The 27071-nt window shown below is 42.1% G+C and overlaps 1 protein-coding gene across 1 annotated transcript; it reads right to left on the reverse strand.

The window, feature by feature from the left end:
- Positions 1-6783: 6783 nt before the first annotated feature.
- LOC100988594 (histone H2B type F-M) lies at positions 6784-8764 on the reverse strand. The gene is given in 2 exon segments (XM_008973106.4): positions 6784-7706; positions 8130-8764. Coding segments are annotated over 2 exon segments (573 nt in total). The 5' UTR covers positions 8666-8764; the 3' UTR covers positions 6784-7669.
- Between the last annotated feature and the right edge of the window lie 18307 nt (positions 8765-27071).

Here is a 27071-nt window from a genome sequence, read left to right on the forward strand (position 1 = left end):
GCCACTTGCGCAAGGCAATACAGCCAGTAAGAGGCACAGCTGAGGTCTGAACCCAGATCTCCTCTGACTCCCAAACCCGTGCCCTCAATCACTCTTGCAGTCGAGTCTGGTCCCACTAGCTCACATGAGTCCTAAGACCCGAACAGACGTTCTCACGATGTTGTGTCATTTTCCCATGTTAATGCAGCCTAGCCACGCTAGTTGTCTCCAGGAAATAAAGTCACCAGAACTTCAAAGAGAAGACAAAAAAAATGCTATTAAAAGTAAATTGATCTCATTACCCAAGAACTTTAGTGTTTCAAACCCCAAAGGATGTCCTTATTCTATCCCCAGATCTTTCCCCTAGAAGGGTGGCCACGCGTCCTGATTTTGCCTGTTGTCCCAGCCCGATGATTCATAGTGCTGCATTTACTCTGAAAGCTGCCCCCATATGTATTCAACAAGAAATTATGTGCTCACCTTACCTATGAAAAGGCAAAGAAGCCTCACACATCAGGTCTTTGGGAACCCTGGTGCACCATGCTGAACGAGGATCTGCAGCTTTCTCAAGAGAAAGTGGGCTCCTGGAGGAAGAAATAAGGAATAAACAGATGAGGAGTATGATTTAGAGAGGATTCGTAGTACCACCGAGCTTTTTTGGAACTGGAGTGGTCGCAGAACAGGAGTGGAAGAATGCGTGGAATGCAGAGCTCGCCCTAGTTGAGAGTGGGCGGGGTTGAGCACCTGCTCCGTGGCAGGAGAGAGGCGGGGAGCATGTCGACAGACACCCACTGTGATTGCCAAGCAACAGGACCATCGAGTTGCCTCTGAGGCCGGGAGGATTGCTGATAGGCTCCCTGCATGGCACTTCATTCAGTCAGATGTGGAGTTGGTGGCCTGTGACGTAACCATGTGGTGACTATAAAAGGCCCTCCCGCCTGTGGTCAACCATCATTGTCTGTTCCTCACATCCACTGGCAGTTGCCTCTGAGATGGTTAAGCCTTCCTCTGAGACGACCTCTGACAAAGGCCTGAGCACGAAGGAGCCGAAAGCGGCCGATGCCACTATGGCCCACAAGCAGCAGCATAAGACAAGCAGCTGATATTTCTGGGTTTTGACCTTTTCTTGTTTGTTTTGTTTTCTGTAAAGTAAAGGTATCGTTCCAGTAAGTTTCACCAAGATTATGACACAACCAAGGATGCCTGAGGTGTCTTCAAAGGGGCGGAAAGTAGATTTCACAAGGTCCAGAATTGCCCCAAACCCCAGACGGCTCAAAGAGAAAAGAAAGTTTTGCTAGCCTTTCACAGGATACAACCCACATATTTGTCCTACCAAATTTTCTAGGATCTTAGATTCTCAGCTATCTCCACAAGAAGGCCAAAGGGCCTCATGTGCCCGCATCGCAGGTGGAGGAAGACAGGAAATCAAAAGCAATCCAAGGAAGGGAAAAGGGTCAATAAGAAATAGATACTCCCCAAAAGTCACACCAATATCCAACCAAGAAGGGCGGGTTTCCTGACTAGCAATGCAACCCACGGCATTGAGGCGAAAGTGCAGAATTTGAACTCGAAGGGCACAAGGTGGAGTGGCCTTTGTTGTTATTCCCACATGGGGCAGTTTGAGCAGACACAGGAGGTTATCTTTGTTTTGGTCTGATTTTTGCTCTTCACTTTTGTCAAGCCAAGTTTTAAGGCTAGCTGCCACACCATGATGTATCTCTTTATATATTTAACATTTTTATCAAGCAGTTAGAATGACAAATCTCTAAAATCCTTTTAACATAATTTAGTGGGTTAATTTAGAGGATCAATCTATTGGCCATTGACAATTAGACTTCTCAATAGTGTACTGAAGTTCAATAGCGACTGGAGGCCATACCCTCTTCAGAGAAGAAGTAATTCCAAAGATTGCCCCTATTCCCAGACATAGGCTAAGATAAGAAATGATTCGTGGGATTGCAGTTTGCCAACATGAGATAGCTAGACCAGTGGTCCCCAACCTTTCTGGCGCCAATAACCGGTTTCAGGGAAGACAATTTTTCCACAGAACGTCACTGAGGGGATGGTTTTGGGATGACTCAAGTGCATTACACTTATTGTGCACTTTATCTCTATTATTATTATTATATTGTAATGTGTAATGAAATAATATTACGACTCACCATAATGTAGAATCAGTGGGAGCCCTGAACTTGTTTTCCTGCAACTAGATGTTCCCATATGGGGGTGATGGGGACAGTGACAGATCGTCGTTCATTAGATTCCCATAAGGAGTGTGCAAGCTAAGATCCCTCTATCTCCAATGTAACTATTAGACTCCTGACCCCTCATCTCTCTCCTACTTGAAGGTAGGACCTTTACTGGGGTACTCAAGTTAAATTACATTCATTAGGGTGCGCTCTATCCAAAATGACTAGTATGCATTTTGCATACCAAAAGGGGAAATTCAGACACAGAGACATGTGTCCAGGGAAGAAAATGTGAAGTGGCATGGCGAGAACTGGGCCACCTACAAGCCAAGGAAAGATCCCTGGAAGAGATCCTTCCCTCTTACTACTCAGAAGTAACCAACCCAGCTGACGCTTTGATTTGGACTTCCAGCCTGCCGAACCACGACAATAAATTTCTGCTGTTTATCCCACCAGGTTTGTGGTACTTTGTCAGAATGACCCTAGCAAACTACTAGAGGTTCTGTTGCCAAGCAGTGGGATGATGTGATAAGGAACATCCGAAAGATTGGAAGAGGCCTTGGAAGTAAGTAATGCATACAGGCCAGAAGTGTTTTGATATGCATGACACAAGAAGCCTAGAGTGCCTTTAGGAAATGGCGGGGGAAAATATGAACACCAAATGACATTGAAACGAGGGTTAAGAAAGAGTTCTTTGCTGTAGAGAAAGGATCTCTGACTTAGAGAATACATATATCATGATCACCGAAATGTTGCTAGAACTATGTGTATTAAAGGTGCTTCTGGTGTGTTTTCAGATGGAGACTAGGAAGAGGTTATTGGAAGCATGAGGAAAGGCCATCCTAGTTTTACAGTGGCAAAGGCTTGGGCTGTATTGTGTCCTTAGTGTCTTTGAGGAAAGTAGAAATTGTAAGTGATGAACATGCACATGTAGCTGATTTCTATTGTTGGAGCTCAGGGCACAATACCCCAAAATGAGGGCTTCAGAAGTAGTCTCAGATGAAAAAGATTTTCTCTGACATTCTTGGTCCTCCTGTCTGTCAGTCCCATTCTACCCCAGGGGCTAAACATAAAGACCAGAATCCCTCTTCCCGAAGGTGGGTCCAAGAAATCAGAAGCTCTTTTTTCTAAAGATAGTCACAAAACCTAGAAATGTATTGTAACATTTTCCACATTTTCATGTAAAAACTGTCTGTGAAAAAATCATCTAACCTATCTCGTTTGAAAGGAAGTCACAAGATCACCATTCCAGAGAGGGTCCTGCCCCGTATCCGGGAGGAAGGACTGTGTGCTCAGATAGGCCAAGCGGAGTCTAGACACACAGGCCTTGTCGGGTTTCCCCCACTCTGTCTATTGGCATTAGATCATAGCCTTTTTGTCCCATCATATTTCTACACGGCTGTCTGTATTCCTTTGAGCCAAGGCATAAAAATAGATAATTTCCCATGTGTCTTTGGCTATTAACACTAAAGGCTCCCGGGGATACACGTTGTATAAGTTGGTATGCCTTATGTCCTATGGATCTGCCTTTTGTGACTTCAGTTTTCAGCGAAACTTAAGAGGAGCAGGGGGAACCTTGGTCACTACACTGGCAAACTGAGAAAAGTTTTTAGGATTTAATCTGGTTTCTCCTAGATCTGTATATTAAATGGGAGAGAAGAGAGAGAAATTAGCCAAGGAAGCACTAAGGAAAAGGAAGCCAGCATTGGATGGTTCAGAAGGTACTCAAAGTATGCAGACACCTTGCTCTGGAAATAGGTGCAAGGGTGTGCCCGGAAAACCATTAGCCTAAGAGGAGAGACATGTGGCTCAGATCCAATCAACCATCTCTGCAGAAGTTAGGAATTGAGATAAGGGAGATATGGGTATTCAAGAAAGATCTTTAGACAACTTCTTGCCTGATGGCCTGGACTCATGTGAATTCCATGGGAAGCCAACAAATTTTTGAGAATTTTATACCAAAAAAATGTTGCCGGAATGGACTGAACCAGAAAAAGATGGGATGAAATGCAAGGAGGCTGTTAGAGTTCCTGGACTGTACCGGCAAGAAAGGGACTGACTGAGGTACCCAGCTGTGACCGTTTCTTCATTTTCGAGAAGGACTAGAAAGTTGGGTCAGAAGTTGTCATGGCCGTCACTGCCTCCAAGAACCAGGGGCACATTACTAGGGGACTGGGCCATCTCTCTCTTCGTCCCAGAAACAGAGGTCACCTCCGAAGTTCCAGGCATTTGTCCCACTTCCTCGGTTTCAGAGGGATGGGCTGCAGCAGCCCAGGCTGGGGGGAGATCCCCCACCCCGCTGCCCAGGGCTTAGGGTGTAAAGCTGTTACCCCACTGGGCCTGAAGGACAGAGCATTGAGGCCAAGTAGAATCTTTTCCATCCTTAGAATCTAATGGAATTTGCCCCCACTAGGTTTCAAAGGTGCTTAAGGTCCACGAACTCCAGTAGTTTTTCAGATTTCCTACTTTTGGTATGATAAGCCCTATCTGGTACCAGTCCCACACTGTCTTTCAGAAACAGATAACTTGTCTAGCTTCGCAGGTGCAGTGGTGGAGAGAATTCCCACCTCAGCATGAGTCACACCTGGAGACTCACCCATTCCAGACATAGAAGATTATCAGGTGAGACACTGGAGAATTGATTTTGGAGTGAGTTAAGACTTTGGGGATGTTGTGATGAAATGAATATATTTTCTATGTGTGGACGTTAATTTGTGCCGCGGAATGGATGCAGAATATGTACTAGTATGTATGGAGTTCTGTCTCCCTAAAAGTCACAGGTAGAAGTCCTGGCCCCTAGTGTTTTAGAATGTGACCTTATTTGGAGAGAGTCTCTACACAGGCCATCTGGTTAAGGTGAAGTTGTGAGGTTTGACCCTACCCAACAGGATTGGTCTCCTTACCAAAAGGTGAAAATTGGTATCCAGAACTGTGAGATTAAAAAATAAATAGTGTTTAAGTTAGCCAGTCCCCGGAATGTTTTTGAAGCGGCCCTCGAAAACTAATAGAATACACCTCCATCAACAGCATTAAAATCATACAACCCATCGAGGAATCAAAGAAGTACACCCCTCTAATCACAGGTTTCCCCTTCAACTCCCATTGAACATCCCTGGACAACTAACTCTTCCTAGTTCAGACCGGGAGACCTGATCACACTTTGGGCTGTGGCCCCTCGGCTGCAGTTGCCTCACTGGCTGACATGGATCCGAGTGGAGCTTGTGCTGCGCCATCGGACAGCATTCCATGATCCCCATGACACGTAGAGGCCAGTCATGAAGATTTTCAAAAACAAAAGATTCTATCCTGAAGAAGAGCAGAATCAGATAAATCTAAACAAGTGAGATTTCATTACGAGGGAGCCTAGAATCAGTATTGTTCCTTAAACTTTTTGATGTAGTTTTCTCTGTGCTGCGTTCGGATCCTTGCTTATGTTTTCAAATGGACTCCAGCTTACAGGGAAAGCTGATAAAATGTTTGACTGGACTATGTTTATCCCACTCATGCTATTTTCCCTACATTGATACTTCTTATTTGTTGTTTAGGTAGCAAAGCTCTTTCCCTTAGTTTGTGTTTCCTATAAGTCGCAACATGACATCATGATTGCTTGCTACATTTCCCTTCTGCTCAATCACTCACTGAAATGCTATATCAAATGTGCGAGCTTCCTCTTCCGATCTTCGCATCAATCCACCCCCTTCCTCTTTCTTCCTATAATTCACCAACATCAGTCCCCTTGCCACCTCATTCTTCACTCCCCACAAACAAATCAGATTTCATTGTTAACCCTGTTTTACTAATCCTCCTCTTTGATTTCTGAATTTACAAAGGGAAAACACATATTCCAGGGTAAAATATCCCAATGGATCTGGTTTCTCAAAAGGACTTGTCTAATTACACACATATGCAAGGGTAACTTCAGAAATTTATTCGTATGTCTTAATTCACAGAAACATTGGCACTTTACAGCAAAACAATTAGCATAATGAGAAATAAGTCACTGAGTGAGATGTGGTGTTTTGGAACAGGTATACAGCTCTGTCTCTAGAAAGGAACAGGGTTCTGCCAAGTGTCTTTGGTTTGGCAAGGGTTGTTCTGGACTTGTAGGAACATGTGGTGGCACCATCCAGAGGGATTTACTTGCAGCTGATTTTGTGGGAGTTTTTCTTGGTCTCCTTGTGCAGTAAGTACAGCTTCAACTATTTTCATAACATTTCTCTTCAACTATTTTCATAATATTTTTCTAATATTCTGGAAAAACAGAAAGTAACAAATCCCAGTGAGTGGACTTCTTGGTTCTATATCATTTCTCTATGGATCCCAAGTGGAGCTCTGGAGGTGACCTTCCCCTCTTCCCATCTGCACTACTCAGGGAAGCTCTGGCTACTATCCTGCCCCGAACCCTTTTCCCTCTTGACCAAGGGGTCCTCTTTAAATGGTGAAATAATCTATGTGGCTATGTGTTGGGTCCCTCTGGGGTGGTTCTTTCCCACTTCTGATGGGCTCAAGAAAATTTTGATTTTTGTCATTTATCCAGCTTTTCCTTCGTGGTTTGACTGAGAGTGCCATCCTTTACTGGTTTCTACATATGAAGGAGAAGGGTTGTTTATGAGATGTTTCAAAATTTACGGGAAACATTTAACAAAAATGGCCACATATTGAGCTTCAAGGCACAACATAATAAATTCCTGTGGGTTGCAATCCCAGAGTATGTTCTCTTGTCCACATACTCAGGCGACTGGAAATCAGTGGAAAAGGAAAGCAATGGGTAAGTCAGCACCTGCTCTGAAATTCAGCAATACACTTATAGAAAAAAAAAATTCTAAAAATACCAAGACTTGGGACCCAGAAGAGAGCACAATGAAAGGTAGCCTGTATTAATATTAACATGAATATTAATATGCCAATCTTTTGAGGAAATAAGCGTTATCTGACTTCTTCTAATGGCTGACAATGCTCTGTATAACTTGATGTTAGGGTCAAGGAACGTATATTAATCTTAGCTTTGGATTCTTATCCCTAAAAGACCATGATTACAAACACTGCAAACAAAAACATCAGGTAAAGAATCACATCGCCATGCCTTTAACCACCAGGTGGAATATCACAGGAAGGCTGTTGTGGGTTCAGCTTCGGTCACGCGTCCCACATTGGGACAATGAGTGTTGCTCATAGACTTCAGGTCACTCATTGGCTGCACCACTGTACACTAGGGCATGAGCTGTTTCCGTGGACACTCTGTAATTCTACTGACACACACCTGGAAGGAAGGAAGGTTTCTGTTCAAAAAGAAACGAAATGATTATTGTCAGTGCAAAAAGAGAATGAATTGCAATAGTGATCTCAGAGTCAGGGAAGCTGGAAAACGAATGGATTCTTGAAAATTTATTTAGCTATATGTACACTGTAACTGTGCCTCGTTTGCTTATTTACATGGATTCATGGGGAGAAAGATGCTGAACACTTTTAGCAGGGTTACTTTGCTTCTTATATCAGCGTATTCACTTTCTCTCTTGCCATATCGCACATAATGAAGTTCTGGAAAATTCCACCATCCAGTTGTAGGAGAATGAGAGTGAAAAGGGTAAACATCAGTACATTGATAATATCACCACAAAGATAACCTAGAAAGATAACTGATAAAAACGGCCATTTAGGAAACTGAGGACATGAAACACGATTACGGAAACACCCCCTACTTTTCCTTGGAGCATATTGCACTACAGATGTATTGGAGTTGACAGTGTTTTGCACTGTGGGAAAAATGCCTGAAAAACCGCAGAAGGCCACACGCCACATGCTCCCCAAGCCAGAAAGGTGCCACCCACCCCAATCTCCAGTGGGGTCCCCTCCTTGGCAGGCCACTGGTCTTTAGGGCCACGTGTGGTGGTTCTGCACAGAGCGTTTGGCTTTTCCGGGTGCTCAGGCGCTCCTGAGATAGCTCACTTGCTTTTGGTGTACCTGAGGGTGGCATTCGTGCCCTGAGACTCAGCGAGCTTGCCCATCTTCCCCGGCAGCAGCAGGCACACGGCCATCCGAATGTCCCGGGAGGTGATGGTCACGCACTTGGAGTTGTGGGCCAGGTGACCAGCCTCGGTGGCGATGCGGTCCAGTATATCACGAACCATAGAATCCATGACACTCACGGCCTCCTGGGAAAGGCTGAGGGCCTGGTGAACCTGCTTCAGCACCCGGGGGAAATAGGCGGCAAAGCTGTCCCCGAAGATATCTCCGCCGCTGTTGGCATGGCGTCTACGGGAGCCTCGAAGCCCTCACTTCTTCTGCTTCTGGGCCGTCATGGAGTTGGCCTCTTTGGGCTCCTGGATGCTCTGGTCTTCCTCAGAGGTTGTCTTAGAGAAAGCCTCAGCCATGGTGGAGGCAGTGGCCACTGGATGGCAAGAACAGACAATGACGGTTGTGGACAGGGGAAGGGTGGGGGGGAATTTAGTGTGGCCACATGGCTCTATGTCACAGTCCAACTCGACATCTGATTGCATGAAGTGTCACCCAGGGAGCCTGTCAGCCATCCTCCCTGCATTGAAGGTGACTGGATGATCCTGTTGCTTGGTATCATGTCAACCAATCACAGTGGGCATCTGCCGGCCTAAGTGGCCCCAGTTGCCTCCCTCAGACAAAAGTACACAGATAGATACCCCGCAGGGCAAAACCACATCAACCCTCCCCAGCTGATCCATGCCACACCGTGAGCACTTTGAAGGGTGTCACGGAAAACTCCCAAAGTTTAGCAATTTCAGCTCATGCTCCTTGAAGAGGGCTTGACCTCCTGAGCCCAAGTCCATTATGCCAGAGGAATGACAGTGGCCACGTGTGGACCACTTCTCACCCATCTCAGAATCTACTGTTATCAAGGGCTAAGCCACCCTGGCTTGAGCAGGAACACCCTGACATGGCTGCCGAAGGGTCCTGGGCATTAAAGGGACCTGGCTGTTCGGCTCCTGTCCTCAGTTATGATCGACACCTTCAGTGAATGTGGATAAGGAACGATGGCCAAACCACAGTCTCCAAGCAGACAACACAAACAGAAATTGAGATGCTTGTAAAAATATTACAAATCCTTAAACATGTATGAAATTTAAAATTGTTTTCTTAACAGTATTTTGATCCCCAAAATACTCTGAATGTTACTGTTGGTGAATAAGTGATGTTGGGTGAAAAAATGTTACCCCAATTCTCTAAGAAACCTCCTTATGGGGGAGGAGCCAAGATGGCCGAATAGGAACAGCTCCGGTCTACAGCTCCCAGCGTGAGCGACGCAGAAGACGGGTGATTTCTGCATTTCCATCTGAGGTACCGGGTTCATCTCACTAGGGAGTGCCAGACAGTGGGCGCAGGCCAGTGGGTGCGCATACCGTGCGCGAGCCGAAGCAGGGCGAGGCATTGCCTCACCTGGGAAGCGCAACGGATCAGGGAGTTCCCTTTCCGAGTCAAAGAAAGGGGTGACGGACGCACCTGGAAAACTCGGGTCACTCCCACCCGAATATTGCGCGTTTCAGACCGGCTTAAAAAACGGCGCACCACGAGACTATATCCCACACCTGGCTCGGAGGGTCCTACGCCCTCGGAATCTCGCTGATTGCTAGCACAGCAGTCTGAGATCAAACTGCAAGGCGGCAGCGAGGCTGGGGGAGGGGCGCCCGCCATTGCCCAGGCTTGCTTAGGTAAACAAAGCAGCCAGGAAGCTCGAACTGGGTGGAGCCCACCACAGCTCAAGGAGGCCTGCCTGCCTCTGTAGGCTCCACCTCTGGGGGCAGGGCACAGACAAACAAAAAGACAGCAGTAACCTCTGCAGACTTAAATGTCCCTGTCTGACAGCTTTGAAGAGAGCAGTGGTTCTCCCAGCACGCAGCTGGAGATCTGAGAACGGGCAGACTGCCTCCTCAAGTGGGTCCCTAACCCCTCACCCCCGAGCAGCCTAACTGGGAGGCACCCCCCAGCAGGGGCACACTGACACCTCACACGGCAGGGTATTCCAACAGACCTGCAGCTGAGGGTCCTGTTTGTTAGAAGGAAAACTAACAAACAGAAAGGACATCCACACCGAAAACCCATCTGTACATCACCATCATCAAAGACCAAAAGTAGATAAAACCACAAAGATGGGGAGAAAACAGAACAGAAAAACAGGAAACTCTAAAATGCAGAGCGCCTCTCCTCCTCCAAAGGAACGCAGTTCCTCACCAGCAACGGAACAAAGCTGGATGGAGAATGATTTTGACGAGCTGAGAGAAGAAGGCTTCAGACGATCAAATTACTCTGAGCTACGGGAGGACATTCAAACCAAAGGCAAAGAAGTTGAAAACTTTGAAAAAAATTTAGAAGAATGTATAACTAGAATAACCAATACAGAGAAGTGCTTAAAGGAGCTGATGGAGCTGAAAACCAAGGCTCGAGAGCTACGTGAAGAATGCAGAAGCCTCAGGAGCCGATGCGATCAACTGGAAGAAAGGGTATCAGCAATGGAAGATGAAATGAATGAAACGAAGCGAGAAGGGAAGTCTAGAGAAAAAAGAATAAAAAGAAATGAGCAAAGCCTCCAAGAAATATGGGACTATGTGAAAAGACCAAATCTACGTCTGATTGGTGTACCTGAAAGTGATGCGGAGAATGAAACCAAGTTGGAAAACACTCTGCAGGATATTATCCAGGAGAACTTCCCCAATCTAGCAAGGCAGGCCAACGTTCAGATTCAGGAAATACAGAGAACGCCACAAAGATACTCCTCGAGAAGAGCAACTCCAAGACACATAATTGTCAGATTCACCAAAGTTGAAATGAAGGAAAAAATGTTAAGGGCAGCCAGACAGAAAGGTCGGGTTACCCTCAAAGGGAAGCCCATCAGACTAACAGCGGATCTCTCGGCAGAAACCCTACAAGCCAGAAGAGAGTGGGGGCCAATATTCAACATTCTTAAAGAAAAGAATTTTCAACCCAGAATTTCATATCCAGCCAAACTAAGCTTCATAAGTGAAGGAGAAATAAAATACTTTACAGACAAGCAAATGCTGACCGATTTTGTCACCACCAGGCCTGCCCTAAAAGAGCTCCTGAAGGAAGCGCTAAATATGGAAAGGAACAACCGGTACCAGCCGCTGCAAAATCATGCCAAAATGTAAAGACCATCAAGACTAGGAAGAAACTGCATCAACTAACGAGCAAAATCACCAGCTAACATCATAATGACAGGATCAAATTCACACATAACAATATTAACTTTAAATGTAAATGGACTAAATTCTCCAATTAAAAGACACAGACTGGCAAGTTGGATAAAGAGTCAAGACCCATCAGTGTGCTGTATTCAGGAAACCCATCTCACGTGCAGAGACACACATAGGCTCAAAATAAAAGGATGGAGGAAGATCTACCAAGCAAATGGAAAACAAAAAAAGGCAGGGGTTGCAATCCTAGTCTCTGATAAAACAGACTTTAAACCAACAAAGATCAAAAGAGACAAAGAAGGCCATTACATAATGGTAAAGGGATCAATTCAACAAGAGGAGCTAACTATCCTAAATATTTATGCACCCAATACAGAAGCACCCAGATTCATAAAGCAAGTCCTGAGTGACCTACAAAGAGACTTAGACTCCCACACATTAATAATGGGAGACTTTAACACCCCACTGTCAACATTAGACAGATCAACGTGACAGAAAGTCAACAAGGATACCCAGGAATTGAACTCAGCTCTGCACCAAGCGGACCTAATAGACATCTACAGAACTCTCCACCCCAAATCAACAGAATATACATTTTTTTCAGCACCACACCACACCTATTCCAAAATTGACTACATAGTTGGAAGTAAAGCTCTCCTCAGCAAATGTAAAATAACAGAAATTATAACAAACTATCTCTCAGACCACAGTGCAATCAATCTAGAACTCAGGATTAAGAATCTCACTCAAAGCCGCTCAACTACATGGAAACTGAACAACCTGCTCCTGAATGACTGCTGGGTACATAACGAAATGAAGGCAGAAATAAAGATGTTCTTTGAAACCAACGAGAACAAAGACACAACATACCAGAATCTCTGGGACGCATTCAAAGCAGTGTGTAGAGGGAAATTTATAGCACTAAATGCCCACAAGAGAAAGCAGGAAAGATCCAAAATTGACACCCTAACATCACAATTAAAAGAACTAGAAAAGCAAGAGCAAACACATTCAAAAGCTAGCAGAAGGCAAGAAATAACTAAAATCAGAGCAGAACTGAAGGAAATAGAGACACAAAAAACCCTTCAAAAAATTAATGAATCCAGGAGCTGGTTTTTTGAAAGGATCAACAAAATTGATAGACCTCTAGCAAGACTAATAAAGGAAAAAAGAGAGAAGAATCAAATAGACGCAATAAAAAATGAAAAAGGGGATATCACCACCGATCCCACAGAAATACAAACTACCATCAGAGAATACTACAAACACCTCTACGCAAATAAACTAGAAAATCTAGAAGAAATGGATACATTCCTCGACACATACACTCTCCCAAGACTAAACCAGGAAGAAGTTGAATCCCTGAATAGACCAATAACAGGAGCTGAAATTGTGGCAATAATCAATAGTTTACCAACCAAAAAGAGTCCAGGACCAGATGGATTGACAGCCGAATTCTACCAGAGGTACAAGGAGGAACTGGTACCATTCCTTCTGAAACTATTCCAATCAATAGAAAAAGAGGGAATCCTCCCTAACTCATTTTATGAGGCCAGCATCATTCTGATACCAAAGCCGGGCAGAGACACAACCAAAAAAGAGAATTTTAGACCAATATCCTTGATGAACATTGATGCAAAAATCCTCAATAAAATACTGGCAAACCGAATCCAGCAGCACATCAAAAAGCTTATCCACCATGATCAAGTGGGCTTCATCCCTGGGATGCAAGGCTGGTTCAACATACGCAAATCAATAAATGTAATCCAGCATATAAACAGAGCCAAAGACAAAAACCACATGATTATCTCAATAGATGCAGAAAAAGCCTTTGACAAAATTCAACAACCCTTCATGCTAAAAACTCTCAATAAATTAGGTATTGATGGGACATATTTCAAAATAATAAGAGCTATCTATGACAAACCCACAGCCAATATCATACTGAATGGGCAAAAACTGGAAGCATTCCCTTTGAAAACTGGCACAAGACAGGGATGCCCTCTCTCACCGCTCCTATTCAACATAGTGTTGGAAGTTCTGGCCAGGGCAATCAGGCAGGAGAAGGAAATAAAGGGTATTCAATTAGGAAAAGAGGAAGTCAAATTGTCCCTGTTTGCAGACGACATGATTGTTTATCTAGAAAACCCCATTGTCTAAGCCCAAAATCTCCTTAAGCTGATAAGCAACTTCAGCAAAGTCTCAGGATACAAAATCAATGTACAAAAATCACAAGCATTCTTATACACCAACAACAGACAAACAGAGAGCCAAATCATGAGTGAACTCCCATTCACAATTGCTTCAAAGAGAATAAAATACCTAGGAATCCAACTTACAAGGGATGTGAAGCACCTCTTCAAGGAGAACTACAAACCACTGCTCAAGGAAATAAAAGAGGATACAAACAAATGGAAGAACATTCCTTGCTCATGGGTAGGAAGAATCAATATCGTGAAAATGGCCATACTGCCCAAGGTAATTTACAGATTCAATGCCATCCCCATCAAGCTACCAATGACTTTCTTCACAGAATTGGAAAAAACTACTTCAAAGTTCATATGGAACCAAAAGAGAGCCCGCATTGCCAAGTCAATCCTAAGCCAAAAGAACAAAGCTGGAGGCATCACACTACCTGACTTCAAACTATACTACAAGGCTACAGTAACCAAAACAGCATGGTACTGGTACCAAAACAGAAATATAGATCAATGGAACAGAACAGAGCCCTCAGAAATAACGCCACTTACCTACAACTATCTGATCTTTGACAAACCTGAGAAAAACAAGCAATGGGGAAAGGATTCCCTATTTAATAAATGGTGCTGGGAAAACTGGCTAGCCATATGTAGAAAGCTGAAACTGGATCCCTTCCTTACACCTTATACAAAAATCAATTCAAGATGGATTAAAGATTTAAACGTTAGACCTAAAACCATAAAAACCCTAGAAGAAAACCTAGGCATTACCATTCAGGACATAGGCGTGGGCAAGGACTTCATGTCCAAAACACCAAAAGCAATGGCAACAAAAGCCAAAATTGACAAATGGGATCTCATTAAACTAAAGAGCTTCTGCACAGCAAAAGAAACTACCATCAGAGTGAATAGGCAACCTACAACATGGGAGAAAATTTTCACAACCTACTCATCTGACAAAGGGCTAATATCCAGAATCTACAGTGAACTCAAACAAATTTACAAGAAAAAAACAAACAACCCCATCAAAAAGTGGGCGAAGGACATGAACAGGCACTTCTCAAAAGAAGACATTTATGCAGCCAAAAAACACATGAAAAAATGCTCATCATCACTGGCCATCAGAGAAATGCAAATCAAAACCACTATGAGATATCATCTCACCCCAGTTAGAATGGCAATCATTAAAAAGTCAGGAAACAACAGGTGCTGGAGAGGATGTGGAGAAATAGGAACACTTTTACACTGTTGGTGGGACTGTAAACTAGTTCAACCATTGTGGAAGTCAGTGTGGCGATTCCTCAGGGATCTAGAACTAGAAATACCATTTGACCCAGCCATCCCATTACTGGGTATATACCCAAATGACTATAAATCATGCTGCTATAAAGACACATGCACACGTATGTTTATTGCGGCATTATTCACAATAGCAAAGACTTGGAACCAAGCCAAATGTCCAACAATGATAGACTGGATTAAGAAAATGTGGCACATATACACCATGGAATACTATGCAGCCATAAAAAATGATGAGTTCATATCCTTTGTAGGGACATGGATGAAATTGGAAACCATCATTCTCAGTAAACTATCGCAAGAACAAAAAACCAAACACCGCATATTCTCACTCATAGGTGGGAATTGAACAATGAGATCACATGGACACAGGAAGGGGAATATCATACTCTGGGGACTGTGGTGGGGAGGGGGTAGGGGGGAGGGATAGCATTGGGAGATATACCTAATGCTAGATGACGAGTTAGTGGGTGCAGCGCACCAGCATGGCACATGTATACATATGTAACTAACCTGCACAATGTGCACATGTACCCTAAAACTTAAAGTATAATAAAAAATTAAAAAAAAAAAACACTGAAATAAACAAACAGAATATATTAAAAAAAAAAAAAAAAGAAACCTCCTTATGGAGAAAAATTGAATCCATGAAATTGGAAATATTTTGAAGTTAAAAAATATCCTTCAAGAATCTATGATAATACATTCAGAAACATTTATTAAATATATGAATGTAAAACATAAATCCCAGAAACTGAACCAAACAAGGATTTAGCGATTAAGAAGAATTAAAGAAATAGCAATCACCAAGAAGGTACCATTCCAAATTCCAATGCTGTTTCCTGTCAGACTTTTAAGATCAGGTCATTTATTGCTAGTAAGATGGTTCCAGGTTTAAAGAGAGAAAACTTTTTCTTTTTTTGAGACAGAGTCTCGCTCTGTCGCCCAGGCTGGAGTGCAGTGGTGCGATCTCAGCTCACTGCAACCTCTGCCTCCTGGGTTCAAGTGATTTCCCTGCCTCAGCTTCCCGAGTAGCTGGGACTAGAAGCGCGCACCACCACGCCTGGCTAGTTTTCAAATTTTTTTTTTTTTTGTAGATATGCGGTTTCATCATGTTTCCCCAGACTGGTGTAGAACTCCTGGACTCAAGCGATCCTCCTGCCTCGGCCTCCCAAGGAGCTGGGATTACAGGCATGAGCTACTGCGCCCAGCCGACAAAACTTATTTCAAGAAAATATAATATGATGTTGATACCCATTGAAGGAAGCATACTAAATATATATATATATATATGTATATGTATATATATATATGTATATGTATATGTATATATATATGTATATGTATATATATATATGTATATGTATATGTATATATATATGTATATGTATATATATGAGCAGCTCATTTATAAATGTGGTTACAAAACTCATACCTGAAATACTAGTAATTAAATCACATTACACACACACACACACACACACACACACACAGGGAAACAGTTTACTGCTATAAATAAAAATTCAGAAGGATCGAACTGGGACAAACATTACTAATGGAACAAGCAGACCTCATACAGTCTTTTTTCAACATTACCTCTGTTATAGAATTCATTTAAACACATAACAAAAACCCACAGTGCAGAAATAGCTGAGTCAAATAAATCAATGAACCCTTTTTAAGCTTCCTAGAAACTGAAATAACTGCTCTAAGTCATTCACATTTGTCTAATTATATTATTTCCCAGTCTACAATCTTTTTTAATGCAAAGCTTAACCCCTATGAGTATGCATCACTTATGATAGAAGTATCCAATGAGAGCATCCAAACCCCACTCTCCACTGGCTAAACTAATGAAGTATCTCCAGTCCTGGGCCTCAGCCATTGGCTCAAAATGTGAGCAGGTGAACTGTCCTGAATCAATAAGTCTCCTCCTAGCTGTTCAGCCTTGTAAATTGAAGAGAAACTTAGTTTGAGGTTTTTGTCTACTTTTTATTTCTTTGTTTGAGTTTTCGTTTTATTGTAATCGTGGTGATTTCAGGATATGAATCCACAGCTGTAAGCATGTCTTCTACCTCTTGCATCATATTGTGAAGAAAAATTCTTTGTAAAGGAATTTGGAGGAAAGAGGCTATTCCTGTGTACAGTTTGCAAACCAGGGAGGTGCAGACTTCAGTGTAAAACAAAAGTGCAGTTCCAGAGAACAAAGAGAGGATATGGCTTTTATAGAGAAAGTTCCTATCGAGGTTCCCAGTACAGTCAAGTTATGCAAATAAACAATTCAAACTTAGTTCTAATTGGTTGACTCAGTTGAGCTCTGGTTAGTCAATACAGCTGAGCCCTTATTGGCAGCGACAGGTGAGCTCTGGTTGGTTACTTCAGGTGAGCTCTGAAAGTTCCAAAGTTAGATAGAGGTGTGGGTTTTTGGGGAATTTGTAGTACACGTGTTAGCTCTAGTCAACACGTGGCAGCTTGGCTCTATTTTAACTTTAAGCTCAGTTAGCCACTGGGATCCATCTTGAAAGATTGGCTCTTTTAGGTTCTCATTTGTTCACAAGTTTAAGAAAATGACAGTGACCAATTAAGAAAACTAGGGGCCGGGCGTGGTGGCTCACGCCTGTAATCCCAGCACTTTGGGAGGCCGAGGTGGGCGGATCAGGAGGTCAAGAGATCGAGACCATCCTGGCCAACATGGTGAAACCCCATCTTTACTAAAAATACCAAATTTAGCCTGGCTTGGTGATGTGCCTGAGGTCCCAGCTACTCGGGAGGCTGAGGCAGGAGAACTGCTTGAACTCGGGAAGCGAAGTTTGCAGTGAGCCGAAATCGTGTCGCTGCACTCCAGCCTGGCGACAGAGCGAGACTCCTTCTAAAAAAAAAAAAAGAAAAAGAAAAAGTAGGATGACTCTTCCTTTTTTTTTTTTTTCAATTTGATTGTTGTGGGGCTTTTTCACTTTCAACCACATGTGTCTGACAAAATTAACCCACTATGGTAATATGAGACAATAAAAACACTTACTTCAGTACAATGCCTTCTCCAAAATGTGATTGGTCCTAATTCTTGACGGAATATAATACTCTTCTTATTTCATCATAGACTGACACTCTGGAATAGGGGGGAATGAGTGTGGACATGAGTGGGGGCACAGAAAAAGCTTTAAAGGGTGACTGTTTACTTTTTTTCCTTATCCCAGACATTTTCCCTAGCATAGTGACCATATGTCCTGATTTCGCCTGTTGTCCCTTAGTAATTCTTAATAGCATCCGTTTCACTCTGAAATATGTCCAAATTTATGACTCTGTACTTCCCAGGGTAACTAGATCATGCAGGAAGTTGTGAGTGTAGTAGCTCTCAGATCTTTGTTAAATGAACAGATAAATGAATGAACCTACATTAGGTAAGAGACTGGCCCCTGACAACCTATGAGACCATTGCTGAATTCTGTGGCTAGTCCACACGACCCTTCTGGACCTCCTGGACACAGACCCCTTTCCTGTACTGCACTTTAAAAAAAATTCTTTCTCTACAAAGCTGTCTGAGTCCCAGTGTTAAACCCATGTGAATGTCAGATTGTGTTTCCTCCATGGTTTGCTTATCAGCTTTACTCCTCCTAATAGCCCTTTGTGGTGTAGATATTTTAGCCTCAATTTTTTGCAGACAAAACACAGAGTAACTAAGTAACGTGTCCAATGATCACACAGCTGATAAATGGAAGAGCAGGGATTCAAATCCACGTCAGTCTGAGTCCAGAACCCAAGCACTTGAACGTTGTCCTCTGCCATCCTATCTCATATTGTAGTGATGGCACCTTCAAGGCATGGATACCTTAGGTAGACAGGATGAGGTGAGCCTCACCTTTAGAGCAAGTCTTTTCATAGCTTGATTTTTCCTTGAGGGCAATGCGATCAGTTCAGAGGTATAAAAGCAAAAGCATCAAGTTAGGTTTCATGCAAAGGTATACAAGGAACCTGATTTTCTCCTGAAACCACGGGAGTTTTTTCAAGCAGCAGTTAGGAAATTTAACCATTCCCGTGCTCAATTCTGTGTTTCAATACATGTCTAAACCACATGCATAGCCATTCCACGTTGCATAATTGTGTCCAATACAGACGGACTCCAACTTAGGATGGTTCGACTTAAAATTATTTGACTTTACGATAGGTTTAACCGGACTGAACTCCATTGTAAGTTGAGGAGCATATGTTTACTCTGTTGCAAATTGGTGAGAGAAAGGGTGGGAATCAGGGAGTGAGAAATGTTTTCAGGTTAGGATTATACAGTCATTACTTGATAACCCACATTTAGCCCTGTGATGGCCAATTTTATGCCTTGTCTTGTCTTTCCAACCAGGGGGAGATTTTTTCCCAAATAAACAAGGATAGAGATTTAGGTAACCCGACTTGGTTGGGTTACAGTATCTAGATATGTGGTCAAATTTTATTCTGAATGTGTCTGTGAAGGTGTTTTTGGGATTAACATTTAAATCAATGGACCTGAGTACAACAGACTGCCCTCCATAATGGCCTGAATAGAACAAAAAGACTGACTTCCCCCAAGCAAGAGTAAATTCTGCAGCAAACAGCCTTCACACTTGAACTGCAATATCGGCTCTCCCGTGGGTCTTCAGCCTCATGGTCTTTAGACTTAAACTGTAATCTCAGCTTTTACCTGGGACTCCAGGCTGCCAGCCCATCCTGCAGATTTTGGACTTGCCAGCCTCCATAATCACATGAATCAATTTCTTAAAATAAATCTGTCTATCTAGATAGATAGATAGATAGATAGATAGATAGATAGATAGATAGATAGATAGATATCCTATTGGTTTTATTACTCTGGAAATCCCTAATACAAGCTTTCTGCACCAAAACTTTGCTGCAGAGATCTCAGTGTTGTTTCCACACATAAAGTATCCAGTTATATATCAGACATTTTCATTATTCCATTAATCAATATCTTTGCCTTTAATTAGTGACCACACAGTTATGTCAGTAGTTTTTCCTGGCTCTTTAGAGATGTTTCTTCACCATTTGATATGACTGGGGACAACAACATATTCAGTTCAATGGTAAAGTTGAGGACTCAATTACAATTATTATTACTGAAAATAACAATCCCTAGAACATAGGTAGATTCCACATGGCACCTATTAACCAGAAGATTGAATTAACTTACCCTACTTCTGACCTTGCCAGTTAATTGCACTCCCTTTCATTACCACCCATATAACCGACACTCATTTTGGTTGGTGTCAATTAAACTAGGCATTGCTATAGTAATAAAAAGAGTCACCACTGACTGAGTGGCGACTATTCCAGGCATTGTTCTAAGTGCTTTACAGGGAACACTTTAATTGCCTTTCACAAGATCTCTGTGAAGTAGTGTTATTTCCTCCGTTTTGTGGATGAAGAAACTGAACCACAAAAGATTGTCACTTGCCCAACATCAAACAGGTAGAAGATTACCAAGGCAAGAATCAAACATATTTCTACATATTTAAGCTTCTGCCCAGAAAAGAAAATATCATCAGAGTGAACAGGCAACCTACAGAATGGGAGAAAATTTTTGCAATCTTTCCATCTGACAAAGGGCTAATATCCAGAATCTACAAGAAACTTAAACAAATTTACAAGAAAAAAATACAAAATCAAAAAGTGGGCAAAGGATATGAACAGACACTTCTCAAAAGAAGACATTTATGTGGCCAACAAACATATGAAAATAAAAGCTCATCATGACTGCTCATTAGAGAAATGCAAATCAAAACCACAATGTGATACCATCTCACGCCTGTTAGAATGGTGATCACTAAAAGTCTGGAAACAACAGATGCTGGAGAGGATGCAGAGAAATAGGAACACATTTACACTGTTGGTTGGAGTGTAAATTAATTCGACCATTGTGGAAGACAGTGTGGCCATTCCTCAACGATATAGAACCAGAAATACCATTTGACCCAGCAATCCCATTACTGGATATATACCTAAAGGATTATAAATCATTCTACTGTAAAGACACATGCATACGTATGTTTATTGCAGCATTATTTACAATAGCAAAGACTTGGATCCAATGCAAATGCCCATCAATGATAGACTGGATAAAGATAATGTGCCACATATACACCATGGAATACTATGCAGCCATATAAAAAGAATGAGTTCATGTCCTTTGCAGGGACATGGATGAAGCTGAAAACCATTATCCTCAGCAAACTAACACAGGAACAAAAAACCAAATGCCACATGTTCTCATTCATAAGTGGGAACTGAACAATGAGAACACGTGGACACAGGGAGGGGAACATCACCCACCTGGGCCTGTCAGGGGTTACGGGCAAAGGGGAGGGAGAGCATTACAATAAATACTGAATGCATGCAGAACTTAAAACCTAGATGATGGGTTGATATGTGCAGCAAACCACCATAGCACATGAATACCTGTATAACACACCTGCATGTTCAGCACATGTATCCCACAACTTAAAGTAAATTAAAAAAAAAAATTAAAAAGACTACAAAGGCAAGACATTCTCATTAGGTATGAACATGCATTGGTTAAATTCTAGGAGTGTTTATAAAACTCACTGGCCTGCAGAGTTTCATGAGAATTGTAAGCTGTAATACTAAATGAGACTTTTTTTGAATTTTTTTTATTATACTTTCAGTTTTAGGGTACATGTGCACATTGTGCAGGTTAGTTACATATGTATACACGTGCCATGCTGGTGCGCTGCACCCACTAACTCGTCATCTAGCATTAGGCATAACTCCCAATGCTATCCTTCCCCCCTCCCCCCACCCTACCACAGTCCCCAGAGTGTGATATTCCCCTTCCTGTGTCCATGTGATCTCATTGTTCAATTCCCACCTATGAGTGAGAATATGCAGTGTTTGGTTTTTTGTTCTTGCGATAGTTTACTGAGAATGATGGTTTCCAATTTCATCCATGTGCCTACAAAGGACATGAACTCATCATTTTTTATGGCTGCATAGTATTCCATGGTGTATATGTGCCACATTTTCTTAATCCAGTCTATCATTGTTGGACATTTGGCTTGGTTCCAAGTCTTTGCTATTGTGAATAATGCCGCAATAAACATACGTGTGCATGTGTCTTTATAGCAGCATGATTTATAGTCCTTTGGGTATATACCCAGTAATGGGATGGCTGGGTCAAATGGTATTTCTAGTTCTAGATCTCTGAGGAATCGCCACACTGACTTCCACAATGGTTGGACTAGTTTACAGTCCCACCAACAGTGTAAAAGTGTTCCTGTTTCTCCACATCCTCTCCAGCACCTGTTGTTTCCTGACTTTTTAATGATTGCCATTCTAACTGGTGTGAGATGGTATCTCATTGTGGTTTTGATTTGCATTTCTCTGATGGCCAGTGATGATGAGCATTTTTTCATGTGTTTCTTGGCTGCATCAATGTCTTCTTTTGAGAAGTGTCTGTTCACGTCCTTCGCCCACTTTTTGATGGGGTTGTTTGTTTTTTTCTTGTAAATTTGTTTGAGTTCATTGTAGATTCTAGATATTAGCCCTTTGTCAAATGAGTAGGTTGCAAAAATTTTCTCCCATTTTGTAGGTTGCCTGTTCACTCTGATGGTAGTTTCTTTTGCTGTGCAGAAGCTCTTTAGTTTAATTAGATCCCATTTGTCAATTTTGTCTTTTGTTGCCATTGCTTTTGGTGTTTTGGACATGAAGTCCTTGCCCATGCCTATGTCCTGAATGATAATGCCTAGGTTTTCTTCTAGGGTTTTTATGGTTTTAGGTTTAACGTTTAAGTCTTTAATCCATCTTGAATTGGTTTTTGTATAAGGTGTAAGGAAGGGATCCAGTTGCAGCTTTCTACATATGGCTAGCCAGTTTTCCCAGCACCATTTATTAAATAGGGAATCCTTTCCCAATTGCTTGTTTTTCTCAGGTTTGTCAAAGATCAGATAGTTGTAGATATGAGGCGTTATTTCTGAGGGCTCTGTTCTGTTCCATTGATCTATATCTCTGTTTTGGTACCAGTACCATGCTGTTTTGGTTACTGTAGCCTTGTAGTATAGTTTGAAGTCAGGCAGTGTGATGCCTCCAGCTTTGTTCTTTTGGCTTAGGATTGCCTTGGCGATGCGGGCTCTTTTTTGGTTCCATATGAACTTTAAAGTAGCTTTTTCCAATTCTGTGAAGAAAGTCATTGGTAGCTTGATGGGGATGGCATTGAATCTGTAAATTACCTTGGGCAGTATGGCCATTTTCACGATATTGATTCTTCCTACCCATGAGCATGGAATGTTCTTCCATTTGTTTGTATCCTCTTTTATTTCCTTGAGCAGTGGTTTGTAGTTCTCCTTGAAGAGGTCCTTCACATCCCTTGTAAGTTGGATTCCTAGGTATTTTATTCTCTTTGAAGCAATTGTGAATGGGAGTTCACTCATGATTTGGCTCTCTGTTTGTCTGTTGTTGGTGTATAAGAATGCTTGTGATTTTTGTACATTGATTTTGTATCCTGAGACTTTGCTGAAGTTGCTTATCAGCTTAAGGAGATTTTGGGCTTAGACAATGGGGTTTTCTAGATATACAATCATGTCGTCTGCAAACAGGGACAATTTGACTTCCTCTTTTCCTAATGGAATATCCTTTATTTCCTTCTCCTGCCTAATTGCCCTGGCCAGAACTTCCAACACTATGTTGAATAGGAGTGGTGAGAGAGGGCATCCCTGTCTTGTGCCAGTTTTCAAAGGGAATGCTTCCAGTTTTTGCCCATTCAGTATGATATTGGCTGTGGGTTTGTCATAGATAGCTCTTATTATTTTGAAATACGTCCCATCAATACCTAATTTATTGAGAGTTTTTAGCATGAAGGGTTGTTGAATTTTGTCAAAGGCTTTTTGTGCATCTATTGAGATAATCATGTGGCTTTTGTCTTTGGCTCTGTTTATATGCTGGATTACATTTATTGATTTGCGTATATTGAACCAGCCTTGCATCCCAGGGATGAAGCCCACTTGATCATGGTGGATAAGCTTTTTGATGTGCTGCTGGATTCGGTTTGCCAGTATTTTATTGAGGATTTTGCATCAATGTTCATCAAGGATATTGGTCTAAAATTCTCTTTTTTGGTTGTGTCTCTGCCCGGCTTTGGTATCAGAATGATGCTGGCCTCATAAAATGAGTTAGGGAGGATTCCCTCTTTTTCTATTGATTGGAATAGTTTCAGAAGGAATGGTACCAGTTCCTCCTTGTACCTCTGGTAGAATTCGGCTGTCAATCCATCTGGTCCTGGACTCTTTTTGGCTGGTAAACTATTGATTATTGCCACAATTTCAGCTCCTGTTATTGGTCTATTTAGAGATTCAACTTCTTCCTGGTTTAGTCTTGGGAGAGTGTATGTGTCGAGGAATGTATCCATTTCTTCTAGATTTTCTAGTTTATTTGCGTAGAGGTGTTTGTAGTATTCTCTGATGGTAGTTTGTATTTCTGTGGGATTGGTGGTGATATCCCCTTTATCATTTTTTATTGTGTCTATTTGAGTCTTCTCTCTTTTTTTCTTTATTAGTCTTGCTAGAGGTCTATCAATTTTGTTGATCCTTTCAAAAAACCAGCTCCTGGACTCATTAATTTTTTGAAGAGTTTTTTGTGTCTCTATTTCCTTCAGTTCTGCTCTGATTTTAGTTATTTCTTGCCTTCTGCTAGCTTTTGAATGTGTTTGCTCTTGCTTCTCTAGTTCTTTTAATTGTGATGTTAGGGTGCTAAATGAGACTCTTTTTATCCTTTGCAGAGATGAATTAGGCATGAAATTTTATTTGGCTGATTTTTCTCTTTTAACTTTCAGTATATTTTTTCTTTCTGATATTTCATTTTCTGTTCTTAGTAATTAAGGTCATCTCTGCCTATGTACACTGACAGAATAAAAGTGTAAAGCCACTGACCAGTGATTTTCAAGGGATGTTAATGCATAAAAGAAGACAATCATTTAACTCCAGCCTTTTCCTTTCCCTATAAATGCAACTGCTATAACAAAGCCCTGGTACTGCCAGTTTTGCAGATAATAGATGGATTCAGGGACATAAATTTCAATCCTTGCTTATTTGGAAAAAATATATATATCCCTGATTCAAAAGACAAGTAAAGCTAGTGACTAAAAGAGTAGCCCAACATTAAATACTTGAGAAACGTGGGGCAAAACTACTGCAGATGAGCAACTGCAGTTTTTCCCATCTCATTCCTGTGTGAGTATTCACTTAGTAATTACATGTCTTTCACCTCCCGCCATGCACTTCTCATCTGCTCCCACTCAGTTTAACACTTACACTACCCAGGGTACAAATCAAGACTTTAATGAAAAGGATGGCCACCAGATGCAACTAACTAGGAGTTATTGTTCAATCCTAGGTCACCTGACAACATTCATGCTTTCCTTTGAGCTGCATTAATGTACAAATGAAGAGGTTGCTGAATCTATCATAGATGAATAGCATCTTTATCAAATTTGCAAATGACAACACAGAAAGGGGAGCAACTGTGTTGGATGATTGAACCAGGATTCACAGACCCGGTAATGAGCAAATCTGAGCATATCTGCAACCAGGATGGTTTCCCATCTGTGTAATTTGGGTCTGAAGGATCTGAGAAGTGTCAGTTGCAGAAGACTTGGAGGTAGAGGGACAGGACACAACAGCTGACTTCAAATTCTGGAGGATGGATTAACTACTGTCTCTAGTTCTCCAGCACACAATCCCAGGACTATTGAATAGAAGCTACAGGGAGGCACGTTTGGGCACAATGTAAGCAGCATATCACTGCAAGGAGCTGAGTGACTTTACTGGACAATTGCCTCAGGCAGGAGATAAGGTACTGGTGACTAACATGGTTACTTCCAAGGCTCAAATCCTCTGGCTACACTAGGCCCTGTGACTGTGTCACCTCATTGGCACTTGATCGAAGTTGACCTACCTACTGTTTTGCTTTTGAAACTTTAAGCTACAGCAGAGAAAACAGCTTCCACTTCATGTAATCCCACTGATTATTTAAGAATGTGAGCCCTTAGAAAGGGTGAGGTAAGGCAGGGCATGGTGGCTCACGCCTGTAATCCCAGCACTTCGGGAGGCTGAGGAGGGCAGATCACGAGCTCAGGAGTTCGAGACCAGCCCGGCCAGCATAGTGAAACTCCATCTCTATTAAAAATACAAAAATTAGCCAGGCATGGTGGCACACACCTGTAGTCCCAGCTACTCGGGAGGCTGAAGCAAGAGAATTGCTTGAACCTGGGAAGCAGAGGTTGCGGTAAGCCGAGATTGCAGCACTGCACTCCAGCCTGGGCAACAGAATGAGACTCCATCTCAAGAAAGAAAAGAAAGAAAGAAAGAAAAAGGAAGAAAGAAAGAAAGAAAGAAAGAAAGAAAGAGAAAGGAGGAGGTAAGATAATACTTGAGGTTGAAAATAGGTATGAATGGTATAATCCGTCTTTGTAGGAAGATATGTACATTAATAGATCACAAGTCTGGATGGCTAATACTTCTAATTGGTGGGATTGTAGGTTATTTGTTTTTATACACATGATTAAAGTAGGCTTAGCATGGTAGCTCATACCTGTAATCCCAGCACTTTGGGAGGCTGAGGCAGGCAGATTGCTTGAGCCCAAGAGTTCAAGACCAGCCTGGACAACATAGCGAGACCTCATCTCTACTAATAATCAAAAATATTAGCTGGCTGTGGTGGCACGTGCCTGTAGTCCCAGGTGCTAGGGAGGCTGAGGTGGGAGGATTGCTTGAGCACAGGAGGTCAAGGCTGCAGTGAGCCATGATTGTACCACTGCACTCCAGCCTGGGCAACAGAGCAAGACCCTGTCTCATAAAAATAAAATAATAATTTTTAAAAGGACATAAAAGTATTGTTTAAAGGCAGGAATTAAAATGCATGCAATTTTACATATTCCTTACTGTATTAGCTCAGGCTGCTGTAAGAAAATACTGTAGACTGAATGACTTAAACAACATAAATTTACTTGCTCACAGTTCTAGATTCAAGAAATCTCAAGTCGACGTCCAGCAGGGTCAGATTCTGGTGGGGGCTCTCTTCCTGGCTTGTAGACAGGCACCTTCTTGCTGTGTCCTCGCATGTTAGAGACTGGTCTCTCTCTCCTTATAAGGCCACAGTCCTATTAGATTAGGCCCTGACTGTTATCACTTCATAACGTAAATTACTTCTGAAACAACCTATCTCCAGATACAATC

The sequence above is a fragment of the Pan paniscus genome, chromosome X (genome assembly GCF_029289425.2).
Source record: "Pan paniscus chromosome X, NHGRI_mPanPan1-v2.0_pri, whole genome shotgun sequence".
Taxonomy (NCBI): Eukaryota; Metazoa; Chordata; class Mammalia; order Primates; family Hominidae; genus Pan; species Pan paniscus.